General features: G+C 34.0%; 1 protein-coding gene across 1 annotated transcript in view; it reads left to right on the top strand.

The window, feature by feature from the left end:
• The window catches only part of LOC133664323 (T-box brain protein 1-like), a 102603-nt gene that overhangs the window by 74270 nt on the left and 6453 nt on the right, over nt 1–21880 (top strand). The window contains exons 3-7 of the mRNA XM_062068836.1: nt 13160–13790; nt 13860–14014; nt 18239–18360; nt 18436–18594; nt 19746–19807. Of these exons, the coding sequence (XP_061924820.1) occupies nt 13300–13790; nt 13860–14014; nt 18239–18360; nt 18436–18594; nt 19746–19807 (989 nt within the window). The 5' untranslated portion in view covers nt 13160–13299. The remainder of the gene's footprint in view (nt 1–13159; nt 13791–13859; nt 14015–18238; nt 18361–18435; nt 18595–19745; nt 19808–21880) is intronic.

Raw genomic sequence — 21880 nt, 5'->3', positions numbered from 1 at the left:
ACATTCAAACTTTTATTTTTCCCAAGTTCCCCCAAAAATTCCAGGAATTCACGTTTTTTCAAGCCCTTTTTTCACCCTTTTTTCGGTCGACTACTCCATCCACATTTTTCATCCGATTCAAACCGTTCCGACTTCAAACTGTTCAGCCTATTTTTCCCTCAACAAATTCCAAAACATTTCCCGGATTTCCCAGAATTCGAGGTTTTCCGGGACATTTTTCCCATTCAGAATGAATTTGCCATTCTTCAAATTTCCACCATTTTCACATTTTTCAAACGATTCAAACCATTCCACCTTCAACATATTCCACTCATCCTGGACATTCAAACTATTATTTTTCCAAAGTTACAAAAAAATTTCCAGGAATTCCCGTTTTTTCAAACTCTTTTTTCGGTCCGTTCCAAAACATTCCTCTTAATCAGGACAAAAAAAACAAAGTTGTTTTTTGAACTGGAAAAATTCCCGGTTTTCCCAAAATTCCAGGGATTCCGTAATACTAATTCTCAATTAAAAATGTTACTACTTCAACATTTCTCAACCGTTTTGAAAAATTACAACACCGACCATTCAAAAAATTCTAGTTTTTTATCATTAAAAAAAAAATCCCTCTTTTCCCAGAATTCCTAAATTTCCATGAAATTTCCATTGAAAAGAATGGGACATTTTTCTAAGTTCCACAACTCCCACATTTTCTATCCAATTAAAACTGTTCTAAGTTCAAAAATTCAAAACGTTTTTTTTTCTAACTGGAAAAATTCCCAGTTTTTCCAAAATTCCAGGAACTACGTAATTCTAATTCTCAATTAAAAATGTTACTACTTCAATATTTCTTGACCATTTTCAAAAATTCCAACACCAATCATACAGAAGATTCAAGTTTTTTTACCAGTTTCAAAAAAATCCCTCTTTTCCTGAAATTCCCAAATTTCCATGAAATTCCCATTGACACAACTCCCACACTTTTTATCCGATTCAAACCGTTCCAAGTTCAAAATATTCAGCCTGTTCAGGTATTGTGTGCTTTACTTCAACATTTATTTAAAAAAATCCCGGATTTCCTAGAATTCCCAGTTTTTAGTTTTCAGTTTTCCCGAAATTCCGTAATACCATTTCTCAATTAAAAAACTGTTACTACTTCAACGTTTCTTGAGCGATTAAAACCATTCCAACACCAACCAATTCAGCTCATTCAGAACACTCATGCTTTTAGTCATTTTTTTAAAAATCCCGCTTTTCCCCAAATTTCCAGGAAGTTCCCATTGTAATGAATTCTTCCAAGTTGCACAATTCCCACATTTTTCAACCTATTCAAACCATTCCAACATCAACACATTCCACTCATCCTGGACATTCAAACTAACATTTTTCCAAGTTCAAAATAATTCCAGGAATTCCCAGAATTCCCGTTTTTTAAAACCCTATTTTCACCCTTTTTTTCAGGATACTACTCCTTCCACATTGTTCAACCCACTTCAACCGTTCCACCGTCAAATCATTTTTTTGAACAGGAAAAATTCCCGATTTTCCCCAAATTCCAGGAATTCCGTAATACCATTTCTCAATTAAAAATGTTACCACTTCAACATTTCTCAATGTGTTTTGCAAAATTTCCACACCAATTTTAACTCATTAAGTATTTTACAATTTTCAAAAAAAAATGTTTTTTCCCGGAATTCCCCAAATTCCAGGAAATTCCCATTGAGAAGAATGGTACATTTTTCCAAGTTCCACAACTCCCACATTTTTTAACCGATTCAAACCGTTCCAACTTGAAAATATTCAGCCTGTTCAAGAATTGTGTGGTCCTTTTCAACAATTACAAAACAAATTCCCGGATTTCCAGTTTTCAGGGACATTTTCCCCATTCAAAATGAATCATCCCATTTTTCAAACTTCCACAAGTCCCACATTTTTCAACCGATTCAAACCATTCTACCTTCAACACATTCCACTCATCCTGGGAATTCAAACAACCATTTTTCTACGTTCAACAAATGTCCAGGAATTCCCGTTTTTTTTCCTAACCTTATTTCCAACCTTTTTTAGTGTGATGACTCCTTTCACATTTGTCAACCCATTTCAAGCGTTCCCCTGTCAAAATATTCCTCTTAGTCAGGATAAAAAAAACTAGTTGGTTTAGGAACTTGAAAAATTCCCAAATATCCCATTTTTCATTTAAAAAAAACTGTTACTACTTTAACATTTCTTGCCCGATTTAAACAATTCCAACACCAACCAATTCAGCTCATTCATTCATTAAAAAAATAAATTAAAAAAATCCCGCTTTACCACAGATTCCCAAATTTCCAGAAAGTTCCCATTGAAATGAATACGACATTTTTCCAAGTTGCACAATTCCTACATTTTTCAACCTATTCAAACCCTTCCAACATCAACACATTCCACTCACCCTGGACATTCAAACTAACGCTTTCCCAACTTCCAAACCAAATTCCGTTTTTCCTGGAATTTCGAACTCTTCAACCTATTCAAACTATTCTTAAATTCATACTACATTCTGTCAGCATTTCACCATTTTTCAAATTTCCACCATTTCCAAATTTTTCAACTGATTCAAACCATTCCACCTTCAACATATTCCACTCTGGACATTCAAAATAATATATTTCCCAAGTTCCAAAAAAATTCCAGGAATTCCAGTTTTTTCAAACCCTTTTTTCACCCTTTTTTTGGTCGATTACTCCTTCCACATTTTTCATCCGATTCATATCGTTCCAACTTCAAACTGTTCAGCCAATTCGGGGCTTTCCCTTGACAGATTCAGAAAATTTCCCACATTTCCCAGAATTTCAGGTTTTCCGGGACATTTTTCCTATTTCAAATGAATTGGCCATTTTTAAAATTTCCACCATTTCCAAATTTTTCAACCGATTCAAACCATTCCACCTTCAACATATTCCACTCATGCTGGACATTCTAACTATTATTTTTCCCAAGTTCCAAAAAAATTCCAGGAATTCCCGTTTTTTCAAACCCTTTTTTCACCCTTTTTTCGGTCGATTACTCCTTCCACATTTTTCATCCGATTCAAATCGTTCCAACTTCAAACTGTTCAGCCAATTCGGGGCTTTCCCTTGACAGATTCAGAACATTTCCCACATTTCCCAGAATTTCAGGTTTTCCGGGACATTTTTCCTATTTAAAATGAATTGGCCATTTTTCAAATTTCCACCATTTCCAAATTTTTCAACCGATTAAAACCATTCCACCTTCAACATATTCCACTCATCCTGGACATTCAAACTATTATTTTTCCCAAGTTCCAAAAAAATTCCAGGAATTCCCGTTTTTTCCAACCCTTTTTTCACCCTTTTTCGGTCGACTACTCCTTCCACAATTTCCATCCGATTCAAACCGTTCCAACTTCAAACTGTTCAGCTGATTTGGGGCTTTCCCTTGACAGATTCAGAAAATGTCCCACATTTCCCAGAATTTCAGGTTTTCCGGGACATTTTTCCTATTTAAAATGAATTGGCCATTTTTCAAATTCCCACCATTTCCACATTTTTCAACTGATTCAAACCATTCCACCTTTAACATATTCCACTCATCCTGGAAATTCAAAATAATATCTTTCCCAAGTTCCAAAAAAATTCCAGGAATTCCAGTTTTTTCAAACCCTTTTTTCACCCTTTTTTTGGTCGATTACTCCTTCCACATTTTTCATCCGATTCATATTGTTCCAACTTCAAACTGTTCAGCCAATCCGGGGCTTTCCCTTGACGGATTCAGAAAATTTCCCACATTTCCCAGAATTTCAGGTTTTCCGGGACATTTTTCTTATTTAAAATGAATTGGCCATTTTTCAAATTTCCACCATTACCACATTTTTCAACCGATTCAAACCATTCCACCTTCAACATATTCCACTCATCCTGGACATTCAAACTATTATCTTTCCCAAGTTCCAAAAAAATTCCAGGAATTCCCGTTTTTTTCCAACCCTTTTTTCACCCTTTTTCGGTCGACTACTCCTTCCACAATTTCCATCCGATTCAAACCGCTCCAACTTCAAACTGTTCAGCCAATCCGGGGCTTTCCCTTGACAGATTCAGAAAATTTCCCACATTTCCCAGAATTTCAGGTTTTCCGGGACATTTTTCCTATTTAAAATGAATTGGCCATTTTTCAAATTCCCACCATTTCCACATTTTTCAACTGATTCAAACCATTCCACCTTTAACATATTCCACTCATCCTGGAAATTCAAAATAATATATTTCCCAAGTACCAAAAAAATTCCAGGAATTCCAGTTTTTTCAAACCCTTTTTTCACCCTTTTTTTGGTCGATTACTCCTTCCACATTTTTCATCCGATTCATATTGTTCCAACTCCAAACTGTTCAGCCAATCCGGGGCTTTCCCTTGACAGATTCAGAAAATTTCCCACATTTCCCAGAATTTCAGGTTTTCCGGGACATTTTTCTTATTTAAAATGAATTGGCCATTTTTCAAATTTCCACCATTTCCAAATTTTTCAACCGATTCAAACCATTCCACCTTCAACATATTCCACTCATCCTGGACATTCAAACTACTATCTTTCCCAAGTTCCAAAAAAATTCCAGGAATTCCAGTTTTTTCAAACCCTTTTTTCACCCTTTTTTCGGTCGATTACTCCTTCCACATTTTTCATCCGATTCAAATCGTTCCAACTTCAAACTGTTCAGCCAATTCGGGGCTTTCCCTTGACAGATTCAGAAAATTCCCCACATTTCCCAGAATTTCAGGTTTTCCGGGACATTTTTCCTATTTAAAATGAATTGGCCATTTTTCAAATTCCCACAATTTCCACATTTTTCAACCGATTCAAACCATTCCACCTTCAACATATTCCACTCATCCTGGACATTCAAACTATTATCTTTACCAAGTTCCAAAAAAATTCCAGGAATTCCCGTTTTTTCAAACCCTTTTTTCACCCTTTTTTCGGTCGATTACTCCTTCTACATATTTCATCCAATTCATATCGTTCCAACTTCAAACTGTTCAGCCAATTCGGGGCTTTCCCTTGACAGATTCAGAAAATTTCCCACATTTCCCAGAATTTCAGGTTTTCCGGGACATTTTTCCTATTTAAAATGAATTGGCCATTTTTCAAATTTCCACCATTTCCAAATTTTTCAACCGATTCAAACCATTCCACCTTCAACATATTCCACTCATGCTGGACATTCAAACTATTATTTTTCCCAAGTTCCAAAAAAATTCCAGGAATTCCCGTTTTTTCAAACCCTTTTTTCACCCTTTTTTCGGTCGATTACTCCTTCCACATTTTTCATCCGATTCAAATCGTTCCAACTTCAAACTGTTCAGCCAATTCGGGGCTTTCCCTTGACAGATTCAGAACATTTCCCACATTTCCCAGAATTTCAGGTTTTCCGGGACATTTTTCCTATTTAAAATGAATTGGCCATTTTTCAAATTTCCACCATTTCCAAATTTTTCAACCGATTAAAACCATTCCACCTTCAACATATTCCACTCATCCTGGACATTCAAACTATTATTTTTCCCAAGTTCCAAAAAAATTCCAGGAATTCCCGTTTTTTCCAACCCTTTTTTCACCCTTTTTCGGTCGACTACTCCTTCCACAATTTCCATCCGATTCAAACCGTTCCAACTTCAAACTGTTCAGCTGATTTGGGGCTTTCCCTTGACAGATTCAGAAAATGTCCCACATTTCCCAGAATTTCAGGTTTTCCGGGACATTTTTCCTATTTAAAATGAATTGGCCATTTTTCAAATTCCCACCATTTCCACATTTTTCAACTGATTCAAACCATTCCACCTTTAACATATTCCACTCATCCTGGAAATTCAAAATAATATCTTTCCCAAGTTCCAAAAAAATTCCAGGAATTCCAGTTTTTTCAAACCCTTTTTTCACCCTTTTTTTGGTCGATTACTCCTTCCACATTTTTCATCCGATTCATATTGTTCCAACTTCAAACTGTTCAGCCAATCCGGGGCTTTCCCTTGACAGATTCAGAAAATTTCCCACATTTCCCAGAATTTCAGGTTTTCCGGGACATTTTTCTTATTTAAAATGAATTGGCCATTTTTCAAATTTCCACCATTACCACATTTTTCAACCGATTCAAACCATTCCACCTTCAACATATTCCACTCATCCTGGACATTCAAACTATTATCTTTCCCAAGTTCCAAAAAAATTCCAGGAATTCCCGTTTTTTTCCAACCCTTTTTTCACCCTTTTTCGGTCGACTACTCCTTCCACAATTTCCATCCGATTCAAACCGCTCCAACTTCAAACTGTTCAGCCAATCCGGGGCTTTCCCTTGACAGATTCAGAAAATTTCCCACATTTCCCAGAATTTCAGGTTTTCCGGGACATTTTTCCTATTTAAAATGAATTGGCCATTTTTCAAATTCCCACCATTTCCACATTTTTCAACTGATTCAAACCATTCCACCTTTAACATATTCCACTCATCCTGGAAATTCAAAATAATATATTTCCCAAGTACCAAAAAAATTCCAGGAATTCCAGTTTTTTCAAACCCTTTTTTCACCCTTTTTTTGGTCGATTACTCCTTCCACATTTTTCATCCGATTCATATTGTTCCAACTCCAAACTGTTCAGCCAATCCGGGGCTTTCCCTTGACAGATTCAGAAAATTTCCCACATTTCCCAGAATTTCAGGTTTTCCGGGACATTTTTCTTATTTAAAATGAATTGGCCATTTTTCAAATTTCCACCATTTCCAAATTTTTTAACCGATTCAAACCATTCCACCTTCAACATATTCCACTCATACTGGACATTCAAACTATTATCTTTCCCAAGTTCCAAAAAAATTCCAGGAATTCCAGTTTTTTCAAACCCTTTTTTCACCCTTTTTTCGGTCGATTACTCCTTCCACATTTTTCATCCGATTCAAATCGTTCCAACTTCAAACTGTTCAGCCAATTCGGGGCTTTCCCTTGACAGATTCAGAAAATTCCCCACATTTCCCAGAATTTCAGGTTTTCCGGGACATTTTTCCTATTTAAAATGAATTGGCCATTTTTCAAATTCCCACAATTTCCACATTTTTCAACCGATTCAAACCATTCCACCTTCAACATATTCCACTCATCCTGGACATTCAAACTATTATCTTTACCAAGTTCCAAAAAAATTCCAGGAATTCCCGTTTTTTCAAACCCTTTTTTCACCCTTTTTTCGGTCGATTACTCCTTCTACATATTTCATCCAATTCATATCGTTCCAACTTCAAACTGTTCAGCCAATTCGGGGCTTTCCCTTGACAGATTCAGAAAATTTCCCACATTTCCCAGAATTTCAGGTTTTCCGGGACATTTTTCCTATTTAAAATGAATTGGCCATTTTTCAAATTTCCACCATTTCCAAATTTTTCAACCGATTCAAACCATTCCACCTTCAACATATTCCACTCATCCTGGACATTTAAACTATTATTTTTCCCAAGTTCCAAAAAAATTCCAGGAATTCCAGTTTTTTAAAACCCTTTTTTCACCCTTTTTTCGGTTGATTACTCCTTCCACATTTTTCATCCGATTCAAATCGTTCCAACTTCAAACTGTTTAGCCGATTTGGGGCTTTCCCTTGACAGATTCAGAAAATTTCCCACATTTCCCAGAATTTCAGGTTTTCCGGGACATTTTTCCTATTTAAAATGAATTGGCCATTTTTCAAATTTCCACCATTTCCACATTTTTCAACCGATTCAAACCATTCCACCTTCAACATATTCCACTCATCCTGGACATTCAAACTATTATTTTTCCCAAGTTCCAAAAAAAATTCAGGGAATTCCCGTTTTTTCCAACCCTCTTTTCACCCCTTTTTCGGTCGACTACGCCTTCCACATTTTTCAACCGTTCCAAAACATTCCTCTTAATCAGGACAAAAAAACCTTTTTTTTTTTTAACTGGAAAAATTCCCGGTTTTCCCGAAATTCCAGGAATTCCGTAATACTAAAAAAATGTTCACGCAATTCCTTCAGGACTTGCCTCATCTCTTAAAACAATATTATTCTTATTATGAATCTAAAAACCGAACTGGCTACAAAGTAAAGAAAAACAGAATGCTGGACGACAGCAAAGACTTACTGTGGAGCAGACGGCGTCCACAAAGTACATCCGTACATGACATGACAATCAACAATGTCCCCACAAAGAAGGATAAAAACAACTGAAATATTCTTGATTGCTAAAACAAAGTAGATGCGGGGAATATCGCTCAAAGGAAGACATGAAACTGCTACAGGAAAATACCAACAAAAAAGGAATAGCCACCAAAATAGGAGCGCAAGACAAGAACTAAAACACTACACAGGAAAACTGATGTGACAGGTGGTGACAGTACTTTGAGACAAGAGCTATAGTGATGTATGAGTGGGTGTGGTTTAAAGTCATACCCAACAATTGCAAAAACTGCTTTTTATCGTCAATATCGGCTGCTGAGTTAAAATTTTTTACGATTTTTGCTGGTGGTGTGCACAAAAATGTGCCTCGGCTCAAAAAAGGGTTGAAAAATACTGATCTAGACATTTACCAGCACCCATTAGTCGTGGTTGTAGTCTTTGAATATAACAAACAGAAGAAGTCTGAATGGAGCTAAAGTCACAGAGAAGGTTTTTAAACGCCAAAAATATGACTCAAGTTGGTTGGAATTGGATTGGGTAGACTGTGCTCTCTTGTTCAATGTGAACAATAAATAGTCATTAAAATACAAACAAGTAGTTAAATAACTAATATGTGCAAGGCTAATAAATCATAGTGAAGTGGTGAATGGAGAAAAAGGATGATAAAGTGAGCATGAGTTAATACACTCACAGTGACACATGAGTTATGTATCAGACTTCATCAGGTTGATATCCTGTTCTTCTTCTGTGGTTTGGGACGCCTTTTTTTTTGTAGAATATTTGATGAGTATTTATGTTTATAATCAGCCTGACCTGAGTGTTAATAATCATCTTAGTGATAAATACATTGTTTGATATCATGTGACAAAGTGGTGGTAAGTGGGTTGGATATCATTGTTGACTGTGATTCAAATCAAGAGTAAATTCACTAATTCCATGTTAATATTTGAGTGGGCCCCGGGCCCCGGGCCCCTCTGTAGTGGAAAAGTAGGGCCCCAAGGTAAAAATGGTTAAGAACCCCTGTTGTAAAGTACATTATTGTTGCGTTATTTAATACAACTACTGTAGTTGTTGTTATATTTTATTGTTTTTATACAATAGTAGTCATCAAAGATGTGTTTTGATTATTACAAAACATGTTCAAACCACCATATATATATATATATATATATATATATATATATATATATATATATATATATATATATATATATATATATATATATATATATATATATATATATATATATATATATATATATATATATATATATATATATATATATATATATTATATACACATGTTTCTGGGTCTCCCTGTCTCCGTGTAACATGTCTCTGTGTAACATGTATCTGGGTCTCCCTGTCTCTGTGTAACATGTATCTGGGTCTCCCTGTCTCTGGGTCTCACTGTCTCTGTGTAACATGTCTCTGGGTCTCCCTGTCTCTGTGTAACATGTCTCTGGGTCTCCCTGTCTCTGGGTCTCCCTGTCTCTGTGTAACATGTTTCTGGGTCTCCCTGTCTCTGGGTCTCCCTGTCTCTGTGTAACATGTCTCTGGGTCTCCCTGTCTCTGTGTAACATGTATCTGGGTCTCCTTGTCTCTGTGTAACATGTCTCTGTGTAGCATGTATCTGGGTCTCCCTGTCTCCGTGTAACATGTTTGTGGATCTCCCTGTCTCTGGGTAACATGTATCTGGGTCTCCCTGTCTCTGTGTAACATGTATCTGAGTCTCCCTGTCTCTGTGTAACATGTATCTGGGTCTCCCTGTCTCCGTGTAATATGTATCTGAGTCTCCCTGTCTCTGTGTAACATGTATCTGGGTCTCCCTGTCTCCGTGTAACATGTCTCTGGGTCTCCCTGTCTCTGTGTAACATGTATCTGGGTCTCCCTGTCTCTGTGTAACATGTCTCTGTGTAACATGTATCTGAGTCTCCCTGTCTCTGTGTAACATGTATCTGGGTCTCCCTGTCTCCGTGTAACAAGTATCTGGGTCTCCCTATCTCTGTGTAACATGTCTCTGGGTCTCCCTGTCTCTGTGTAACATGTCTCTGTGTAATATGTATCTGGGTCTCCCTGTCTCCGTGTAACAAGTATCTGGGTCTCCCTGTCTCTGTGTAACATGTCTCTGGGTCTCCCTGTCTCTGTGTAACATGTCTCTGTGTAACATGTCTCTGGGTCTCCCTGTCTCTGTGTAACATGTATCTGGGTCTCCCTGTCTCCGTGTAACAAGTATCTGGGTCTCCCTGTCTCTGTGTAACATGTATCTGGGTATCAGCGCACCGCAGCCCCAGCTGAAGAGCCATGAAATATTAAGCAGCCGTGGGACTCATAAACAATCTCGCCGTGATTTCACGCGATATCGCAAACATTTTAAGGCCCCTGCCTGTCACGGACTGTCATTTTATTGCTGGCTGAATAATAAATCACCTCTCTAGCGGACACACTTTGGCACTCATGGCGCATAAATAGGTAAATAACACGGGGAAAAGGGAAAAACATAAGAGGAGAATAAATGTGTTTTTAAGTCGCGGTGCTAATGATAAGTGGAACATAAGAGGATAATAAATGTGTTTTAAGTCACAGTGTTAATAATAAGTGGAACATAAGAGGAGAATAAATGTGTTTTTAAGTCACGCTGTTAATGATAAGTGGAACATAAGAGGAGAATAAATGTGTTTTTAAGTCACAGTGTTAATAATAAGTGGAACATAAGAGGAGAATAACTGTGTTTTTAAGTCGCGGTGCTAATGATAAGTGGAACATGAAAGGAGAATAAATGTGTTTTTAAGTCGCGGTGCTAATGATAAGTGGAACATAAGAAGAGAATAAATGTGTTTTTAAGTCACGGTGTTAATGATAAGTGGAACATAAGAGGAGAATAAATGTGTTTTTAAGTCACAGTGTTAATAATAAGTGGAACATAAGAGGAGAATAAATATGTTTTTAAGTCACAGTGTTAATGATAAGTGGAACATAAGAGGAGAATAAATGTGTTTTTAAGTCACAGTGTTAATGATAAGTGGAACATAAGAGGAGAATAAATGTGTTTTTAAGTCACAGTGTTAATGATAAGTGGAACATAAGAGGAGAATAAATGTGTTTTTAAGTCACGGTGTTAATGATAAGTGGAACATAAGAAGAACATGAATGTGTTTTTAAGTCACATGTTAATGATGAGTGGAACATAAGAGGAGAATAAATGTGTTTTAAGTCACATGTTAATGATAAGTGGAACATAAGAGGAGAATAAATATGTTTTTAAGTCACGGTGCTAAGGATAAGCGGAACATAAGAGGAGAATAAATGTGTTTTTAAGTCACGGTGCTAAGGATAAGTGGAACATAGGATAATACATTTGTTTTTAAGTCGCTGTGTTAATGATAAGTGGAACATAAGAGGACAATAAATGTGTTTTTAAGTCACGGTGCTAATAATAAGTGGAACATGAAAGGAGAATAAATGTGTTTTTAAGTCGCTGTGTTAATGATAAGTGGACCTTAAGAGGAGAAAAAATGTGTTTTTAAGTCACATGTTAATGATAAGCGGAACATAAGAGGAGAATAAATGTGTTTTTAAGTCACGGTGCTAAGGATAAGTGGAACATAAGAGGAGAAAAAATGTGTTTTAAGTCGCTGTGTTAATGATAAGTGGAACATAAGAGGAGAATAAATGTGTTTTTAAGTCACATGTTAATGATGAGTGGAACATAAGAGGAGAATAAATGTGTTTTTAAGTCACGGTGCTAATGATAAGTGGAACATGAAAGGAGAATAAATGTGTTTTTTAAGTCACGGTGCTAATAATAAGTGGAACATGAAAGGAGAATAAATCTGTTTATAAATCACGGTGTTAATGATAAGTGGAACATGAAAGGAGAATAAATGTGTTTTTAAGTTGCGGTGTTAATGATAAGTGGAACATGCAAGGAGAATAAATGTGTTTTTAAGTCATGGTGTTAATGATAAGTGTAACATGAAAGGAGAATAAATGTGTTTTTAAGTTGCGGTGCTAATAATAAGTGGAACATGAAAGGAGAATAACTGTGTTTTTAAGTCACGGTGCTAATAATAAGTGGAACATGAAAGGAGAATAACTGTGTTTTTAAGTCACGGTGTTAATGATAAGTGGAACATGAAAGGAGAGTAAATGTGTTTTTAAGTCACGGTGCTAATAATAAGTGGAACATGAAAGGAGAATAAATCTGTTTTTAAATCACGGTGTTAATGATAAGTGGAACATGAAAGGAGAATAAATGTGTTTTTAAATCACGGTACTAATAATAAGTGGAACATGAAAGGAGAATAAATGTGTTTTTAAGTCACTGTGTTAATGATAAGTGGAACATGAAAGTAGAATAAATGTGTTTTTAAGTCACGGTGCTAATAATAAGTGGAACATAAAAGGAGAATAAATGTGTTTTTAAGTCACTGTGTTAATGATAAGTGGAACATGAAAGTACAATAAATGTGTTTTTAAGTCACTGTGCTAATTATAAGTGGAACATGAAAGGAGAATAAATGTGTCTTTAAGTCATGGTGCTAATGATAAGTGGAACATAAGAGGAGAATAAATGTGTTTTTAAGTCACGGTGCTAATAATAAGTGGAACATAAAAGGAGAATAAATGTGTTTTTAAGTCACGGTGCTAATAATAAGTGGAACATAAAAGTAGAATAAATGTGATTTTAAGTCATGGTGTTAATGATAAGTGGAACATAAGAGGAGAATAAATGTGTTTTTAAGTCACGGTGTTAATGATAAGTGGAACATCAAAGGAGAATAAATGTGCTTTTAAGTCACGGTGCTAATAATAAGTGGAACATAAAAGGAGAATAAATGTGTTTTTAAGTCACGGTGCTAATAATAAGTGGAACATAAAAGTAGAATAAATGTGATTTTAAGTCATGGTGTTAATGAGTCAATTGCAGGCATCCTCGGCCAATCAGAGCGCGAGTTTCATTTCTGATGAAGCGCACAATGTGTCAATTGCCTCATTTGCAGCCGCGGCCGCCGCGTTGCATTGTGGGAGAGGAGCGCGCCCAGCAAAAATGGAGGCGTCGCCGGCGTGATTGATGCGAGTGACCCTCGGCCAGGTCCGCATGAACCTCCGCCGGCAGCCCTGAGCCAGAAGCCCCAGGGAGATGACGAACGAGTCGGGGGCAGACAAGGAGGCGCGCAGGGGCAAACTCTCTCCCGGCGACACCCGCCACACCCTCCATGGGGCCGCGGGAGACAGGTGCCACTCCTCCGCGCCCGCGCAGCCCTCACACTCCGCCTCAGCCTCCGCCGCGCCCGCTGCCATGTTCCCCTACCCGAGCCAGCACGGAGCCGCCTTCTCCATCGGCGGCGCCCCCGGCCGCTACGTGCACGCCCACCACCACCACCACCCGGTGCTGGCCAACGGAGCTTACAGCGGCCTGCTGGGCGCCTCGCCGCCGCCCGCCTACCCGCCGGCCGCCGGCTACCCGTCGTACGCGCCGCAGTACGGACACGCGTACCAGGGCGCCGCCTTCTACCAGTTCTCCCCGGCCCAGGCGGCGCCCGGCAAGGCGCAGGTCTACCTGTGCAACCGGGCCCTGTGGCTCAAGTTCCACCGGCACCAGACGGAGATGATCATCACCAAGCAGGGGAGGTAGGACCCGGCGCCGCGTCGCGTCGCTCATCTTCCCCCTCAACAACAACTTCATTCTCTCCCCCTCAGGCGGATGTTCCCCTTTTTAAGCTTCAACATTTCCGGCCTGGACCCGACGGCTCACTACAACATTTTTGTGGACGTGATCCTGGCGGACCCCAACCACTGGCGCTTCCAGGGCGGAAAGTGGGTCCCCTGCGGCAAGGCGGACACCAACGTCGTCGGTAAAAAAAAAAAAAAAAAAAAAAAGTCGATTTATGACTGGACGTGTTTCATTCTTTTGTTTGTGTCATTATGTTGGATAAACCTTTCGGAAACAAATACGGGTGGAACTAAAAACGTGAGAAAGTGAAAGTAAAAATCAACTCATTGGACGTAAAGTGAAATATGTCAAGCCTTTATTCATTATAATTTTGATGAATGTATGTTTTTAAATGTTTAGATTTTCAATTCGAAACTGGAAAAAATAATCATCAAAACAAGCTCGGAATTGGACTTGCGTGTTTTTAGTTTCACTGTGTGAAAGTGAAACTAACATTTCTGACTTTAAACAGCAACAGTTTATAAATATATTTATTTTTTATTTAATTTAAAATAATCATCAAAACAAGCTCGGAATTGGACTTGCGTGTTTTTAGTTGCACTGTGTGAAAGTGAAACTAAAATGTCTGACTTTAAACAGCAACAGTTTATTAATATGTTTTGGGTTTTTTTTAATTTAAAACAAACCTCAAAACAAGCTCGGAATTGGACTTGCGTGTTTTTAGTTTCACTGTGTGAAAGTGAAACTAAAATGTCTGACTTTAAACAGCAACAGTTTATAAATATGTTTATTTTTTATTTAATTTAAAACAAACCTCAAAACAAGCTCGGAATTGGACTTGCGTGTTTTTAGTTTCACTGTGTGAAAGTGAAACTAAAATGTCTGACTTTAAACAGCAACAGTTTATAAATATGTTTATTTTTTATTTAATTTAAAACAAACCTCAAAACAAGCTCGGAATTGGACCTGCGTGTTTTTAGTTTCACTGTGTGAAAGTGAAACTAAAATGTCTGACTTTAAACAGCAACAGTTTATAAATATGTTTATTTTTTATTTAATTTAAAACAAACCTCAAAACAAGCTCGGAATTGGACTTGCGTGTTTTTAGTTTCACTGTGTGAAAGTGAAACTAACATGTCTGACTTTAAACAGCAACAGTTTATAAATATGTTTTTTTATTTTTTTTTATTTAAAACAAACCTCAAAACAAGCTCGGAATTGGACCTGCGTGTTTTTAGTTTCACTGTGTGAAAGTGAAACTAAAATGTCTGACTTTAAACAGCAACAGTTTATTAATATGTTTATTTTTTATTTAATTTAAAACAAACCTCAAAACAAGTTCGGAATTGGACTTGCGTGTTTTTAGTTGCACTGTGTGAAAGTGAAACTAACATTTCTGACTTTAAACAGCAACCGTTTATAAATGTGTTTATTGTTTTGGATGTAATTTAAAATAATCATCAAAACAAGCTAGGAATTGGACTCGCGTGTTTTTAGTTTCACTTTCTAAACGTGAAACGAATATTTCTGACTTTAAACAGCAATAGTTTATAAATGTTTATATCGTTTTTTGATGTAATTTAAATTAATCATCAAAACAAGCTCGGAATTGGACTTGCGTGTTTTTAGTTTCACTTTGTAAAACTACAATTTCTGACTTTAAACAGCAACAGTTTATACATATATTTATTCCCAAAAAGGGACAAGCGGTAGGAAATGGATGGATGGATTTTTGATGTAATTCAAAATAATAATCAAAACAAGCTCGGAATTGGACCTGCGTGTTATTAGTTTCACTTTCTAAACGTGGAACGAATATTTCTGACTTTAAACAGCAACTTTTTATAAATATGTATATTATTTTGGATGTCATTCAAAATAAGCATCAGAACAAGCTCGGAATTGGACTTGCATGTTTTTAGTTTTACTGTGTGAAAGTGAAACTAACATTTCTGACTTTAAACAGCAACAGTTTATAAATGTGTTTATTATTCTTAATTTAATTTAAATATATAATCATCAAAACAAGCTCAGAATTGGACTTGCATGTTTTAGTTTCACTTTATAAAAGTGAAACACAATTTTCTGACTTTAAACAGCAACGGTTTATAAAGATGTTTATCATTTTTGATTTAATTAAAAATAATCATCAAAACGAGCTTGAATTGGATTTGCGTGTTTTTAGTTTAACTGTGTAAAAGTGAAACTAACATTTCTGGCTTTAAACAGCAACCGTTTATAAATATGTTTATTTTTTGTTTAATTTAAAATACTCCTCAAAACAAGCTCGGAATTGGACTTGCGTGTTTTTAGTTTTACTGTGTAAAAGTGAAACTAAAATTTCCGATTTTAAACAGCGACAGTTTGTTAATATGTTTATTATTTTTTATTTGATTAAAAATAATCATCAAAACAAGTTTGGAAATGGACTTGCAAGTTTCTAGTTTCACTTTGTAAAAGTGAAACTACAATTTCTGACTTTAAATTGCAACAGTGTGTAAATATGTTTATTTATTTTTTTATTTAATTTAAAATTATCCTCAAGACAAGCTCGGAAATTGGATTTGCGTGTTTTTAGTTTATCTGTGTAAAAGTGAAACTAAAATTTCTGACTTTAAACAGCAACAGTTTATGAATATGTTTATTATTTTGATTAAAATAATCATCAAAACAAGCTCGGAATTGAACTTGCATGTTTTTGTTTCCCTTTGTAAAAGTGAAACTATAATATTTCTGACTTTAAACAGCAACACTTTATAAATATGTTCATTCTTTTTGACGTAATTTAAAATAATCCCCACGACAAGCTTGGAATTAAACGTGTGTGTTTTTAGTTTCACTTGGTTAAAGTGAAACTAATATTTCTGACTTTAAACAGCAACCGTTTATAAATATGTTTATTGTTTTTGCTTTAATTTGAAATAATCATCAAAACAAGCTCGGAATTGGACCTGCGTGTTTTTAGTTTCACTTTATTATTCTTGATGTAATTTGAAACAATCAACAAAACAAGCTCGGAATTGGACTTGCATGTTTTTAGTTTCACTTTGTTATTATTTTGGCTTTAATTTAAACTAATCATCAAAACAAGCTCGGAATTGGACCTGCGTGTTTTTAGTTTCACTTTATTATTTTTGATGTAATTTGAAATAATCATCAAAACAAGCTCAGAATTGGACTTGCATGTTTTTAGTTTCGCTTTGTTATTATTTTTGCTTTAACTTAAAATAATCATCAAAACAAGCTCCCAGCGACCCCGAAAGGGACAAGCGGTATAAAATGGATGGATGGATGGATGTTTTTAGTTTCGCTTTGTTATTATTTTTACTTTAATTTAAAATAATCATCAAAACAAGCTCGGAATTGGACCTGCGTGTTTTTAGTTTTACTTTATTATTTTTGATGTAATTCAAAGCTCGGAATTGAACTCGCATGTTTTTAGTTTCACTTTTACAAAGTCTAACTAGTATTTCTGACTTTAAACAGCAACAGTTCATAAATATTTGTAATTATTTTTTATTTAATTTCAATATAAACATTAAAACAAGCTTGGAATTGCACTTGCGTGTTTTTAGTTTCACTTTTACAAAGTCAAACTAATATTTCTGACTTTAAACAGCAACCGTTTATATAAATATATATACAAATATGTTTATTATTTTTGACGGAATCTAAAATAATCATCAAAACAAGCTCGGAATTGGATTTGCGTGTTTTTAGTTTCACTTGGTAAAAGTGAAACTAATATTTCTGACGTTAAGACAGTTTATACATATGTTTATTTTTAAATTAATTTAAAAATAATCATCAAAACAAGCTCGGAATTGGACTTGCGTGTTTTTAGTTTCACTTGGCAAAAGTGAAACTAATATTTCTGACGTTAAACAGCGACTGTTTATAAATATGTTTATTATTTTTAAATTAATTAAAAAAGAATCATCAAAACAAGCTCGGAATTGGACTCGCGTCTTTTTAGTTTCACTTTGTAAAAGTGAAACTACAATTTCTGACTTTAAACAGCAACAGTTTATAAATATGTTTATTATTTTTAAATTATTAAAAAATAATCATCAAAACAAACTCGGAATTGGATTTGCGTGTTTTTTGTTTCACTTTGCAAAAGTGAAACTAATATGTCTGACGTTAAACAGCGACCGTTTATAAATATGTTTATTATTTTTAAATTAATTTAAAAAATAATCATCAAAACAAGCTTGGAATTGGACTTGCGTGTTTTTAGTTTCACTTTGTAAAAGTGAAAGTACAATTTATTAAATAGCAACAGTTGATAAATATGTGCATTATTGTTGATGTAATTCGCATGGTTGTATTCCGAGCACGTTGCATGAATAAAGTACAATAATGTGGCATTTTGTGTCTGTTTTGCGTGGGTGTGTGGGTGCAGGGAACCGGGTCTACATGCACCCGGACTCCCCGAACACAGGTGCGCACTGGATGCGTCAGGAGATCTCCTTCGGCAAGTTGAAGCTGACCAACAACAAAGGGGCCTCCAACAACACGGGCCAGGTACAACGCAGCTGCAAATATCTATATATCTACATATGTATCGGACACGCGCCTGCTTCCACGCTGCGTGTCCAGATGGTGGTCCTGCAGTCCCTGCACAAGTACCAGCCGCGGCTCCACGTGGCGGAAGTCAACGAGGACGGGACGGAGGACAGCAGCCAGCCCGCCAGAGTCCAGACTTTCACTTTCACGGAGAGCCAGTTCATCGCCGTCACGGCCTACCAGAACACGGACGTGGGTGCACACCTAACATCCGCACACGCACACATGCGTGAATTTAATATGATGTTTCATAGGATATTTGATATATTTGATATATTTGATAATAATTTGATATTATATTTGATATATTTGATAATAATTTGATAATAATTTGATAATAATGTGATATTATATTTCATATATTTGATAATAATTTGATATTATATTTGATAATAATTTGATATTATATTTGATATATTTGATAATAATTTGTTATTATATTTGATATATTTGATAATAATTTGATATGATATTTGATAGGATATTTGATATATTTGATATGATATTTGATATATTTGATAGGATATTTGATATATTTGATAATATATTTGATAATAATTTGATATGATATTTGATATATTTGATAGGATATTTGATATATTTGATAATAATTTGATAATAATTTGATATGATATTTGATATATTTGATAGGATATTTGATATATTTGATAGGATATTTGATATATTTGATAATAATTTGATAATAATTTGATATGATATTTGATAATAATTTGATATGATATTTGATATATTTGATAGGATATTTGATATATTTGATATGATATTTGATATATTTGATAGGATATTTGATATATTTGATAATAATTTGATAATAATGTGATATGATATTTGATATATTTGATAGGATATTTGATATATTTGATAGGATATTTGATATATTTGATAATAATTTGATAATAATGTGATATTATATTTGATACATTTGATATGATATTTGATAAGATATTTGATATATTTGATAATAATTTGATAATAATTTGATAATAATTTGATATGATATTTGATATATTTGATAATAATTTGATATGATATTTGATATATTTGATAGGATATTTGATATATTTGATAGGATATTTGATATATTTGATAATAATTTGATAATAATGTGATATGATATTTGATATATTTGATAGGATATTTGATATATTTGATAATAATTTGATAATCATTTAATAATAATTTGATATGATATTTGAAATATTTGATAATAATTTGATATGATATTTGATATATTTGATAATAATTTGATATGATAATTGATATATTTGCTAAGAATGCAAACATGTGCCTAAGTAAGAAAATGATTATTGTCCTCTTAACAGATTACGCAACTGAAAATCGATCACAATCCGTTTGCCAAAGGATTTCGGGACAACTACGACACGTAAGTATGATTACTCAATGTTATTGTTGCATTACGTTAAGTATTAACACTCAATATTATTATTGCATTTCGTTAAGTATCAGTACTGAATATTAGTATTGCATTTCAGTAAGTATTAATTAGGGATGTCCGATAATGGCTTTTTGCCGATATCCGATATTCCGATATTGTCCAACTCTTTAATTACCGATACCGATATCAACCGATACCGATATCAACCGATATATACAGTCGTGGAATTAACACATTATTATGCCTCATTTGGACAACCTGGTATGGTGAAGATAAGGTACTTAAAAAAATAAATAAATAAAAAAAAAATAAGATAAACAAATTAAAAACATTTTTTTGAATAAAAAAGAAAGTAAAACAATATAAAAACAGTTACATTGAAACTAGTAATTAATGAAAACTAGTAAAATTAACTGTTAAAGGTTAGTATTATTAGTGGAGCAGCAGCACGCACAATCATGTGTGCTTACGGACTGTATCCCTTGCAGACTGTATTGATATATATTGATATATAATGTAGGAAGCAGAATATTAATAACAGAAAGAAACAACCCTTTTGTGTGAATGAGTGTCAATGAGTGTAAAAAAAACAAAACAAAACAAAAAAAAACGATACCGATAATAAAAAAACCCGATACCGATAATTTTCGATATTACATTTTAACGCATTTATCGGCCGATAATATCGGCAGGCCGATATTATCGGACATCTCTAGTATTAATCCATCCATCCTTTTTATACCGCTTGTCCCTTTTTAATACGGAATATTATTATTGCATTTCGTTAAGTATTATTACTCAATATTATTATTGTATGTCATTAAGTATTAATACTGAATATTATTACTTATTTCGTTAAGTATTAATACTGCATATTATTATTCCTTTTCATTAAGTACTAATACTTAATATTATTATTGCATTTCAGTAAGTATCAATCCATCCATCCATCATTTTCCTACCGCTTGTCCCTTTTTAATATTGAATATTATTATTGCATTTCGTTAAGTATCAATACTGATAATTATTATTGTATGTCATTAAGTATCAATACTGAATTGTATTACTTCATTTCGTTAAGTATTACTACTGAATATTATTATTCATTTTCATTAAGTACTAATACTTAATATTATTATTGCACTTCGTTAAGTATTAATACTTAATAATATTATTGCATTTCAGTAAGTATTAATCCATCCATCCATTTTTTCTACCGCTTGTCCCTTTTTAATACTGAATATTATTATTGCATTTCGTTAAGTATCAATACTCCATATTATTATTGTATGTCATTAAATATTAATGCTGAATATTATTACTCAAATTCGTTAAGTATTAACACTGAATATTATTATTGCATTTCGTTAAGTATCAATACTCAATATTAGTATTGCATTTCATTAGGTATTAATACTGAATATTATTATTGCATTAAATTAAGTATTAATACTCCATATTATTATTGCATTTTGTTAAGTTATAATACTGAATATTATTAATGCATTTGTTAAGTAATAATACTCAATATTATTATTCAATTTCGTTAAGTATTATTACTCAATATTATTACATTACATTAAGTATCATTACTCAATATTATTATTACATTACATTAAGTATCATTACTCAATATTATTATTACATTTCGTTAAGTATTATTACTCAATATTATTATTGAATTTCGTTAAGTATTATTACTCAATATTATTATAACATTTCGTTTAGTATCATTACTCAATATTATTATTACATTTCGTTAAGTATTATTACTCAATATTATTGTTACATTCCATTAAGTATTATTACTCAATATTATTATTACATTTCGTTTAGTATCATTACTCAATATTATTATTACATTTCGTTAAGTATTATTACTCAATATTATTATTGAATTTCGTTAAGTATTATTACTCAATATTATTGTTACATTTCGTTAAGTATTATTACTCAATATTATTACATTTAGTTTAGTATCATTACTCAATATTATTGTTACATTTCGTTAAGTATTATTACTCAATATTATTATTACATTTCGTTTAGTATCATTACTCA

The sequence above is a fragment of the Entelurus aequoreus genome, linkage group LG14 (assembly GCF_033978785.1).
Source record: "Entelurus aequoreus isolate RoL-2023_Sb linkage group LG14, RoL_Eaeq_v1.1, whole genome shotgun sequence".
Taxonomy (NCBI): Eukaryota; Metazoa; Chordata; class Actinopteri; order Syngnathiformes; family Syngnathidae; genus Entelurus; species Entelurus aequoreus.
This window is presented reverse-complemented; position numbering and strand designations above follow the sequence as displayed.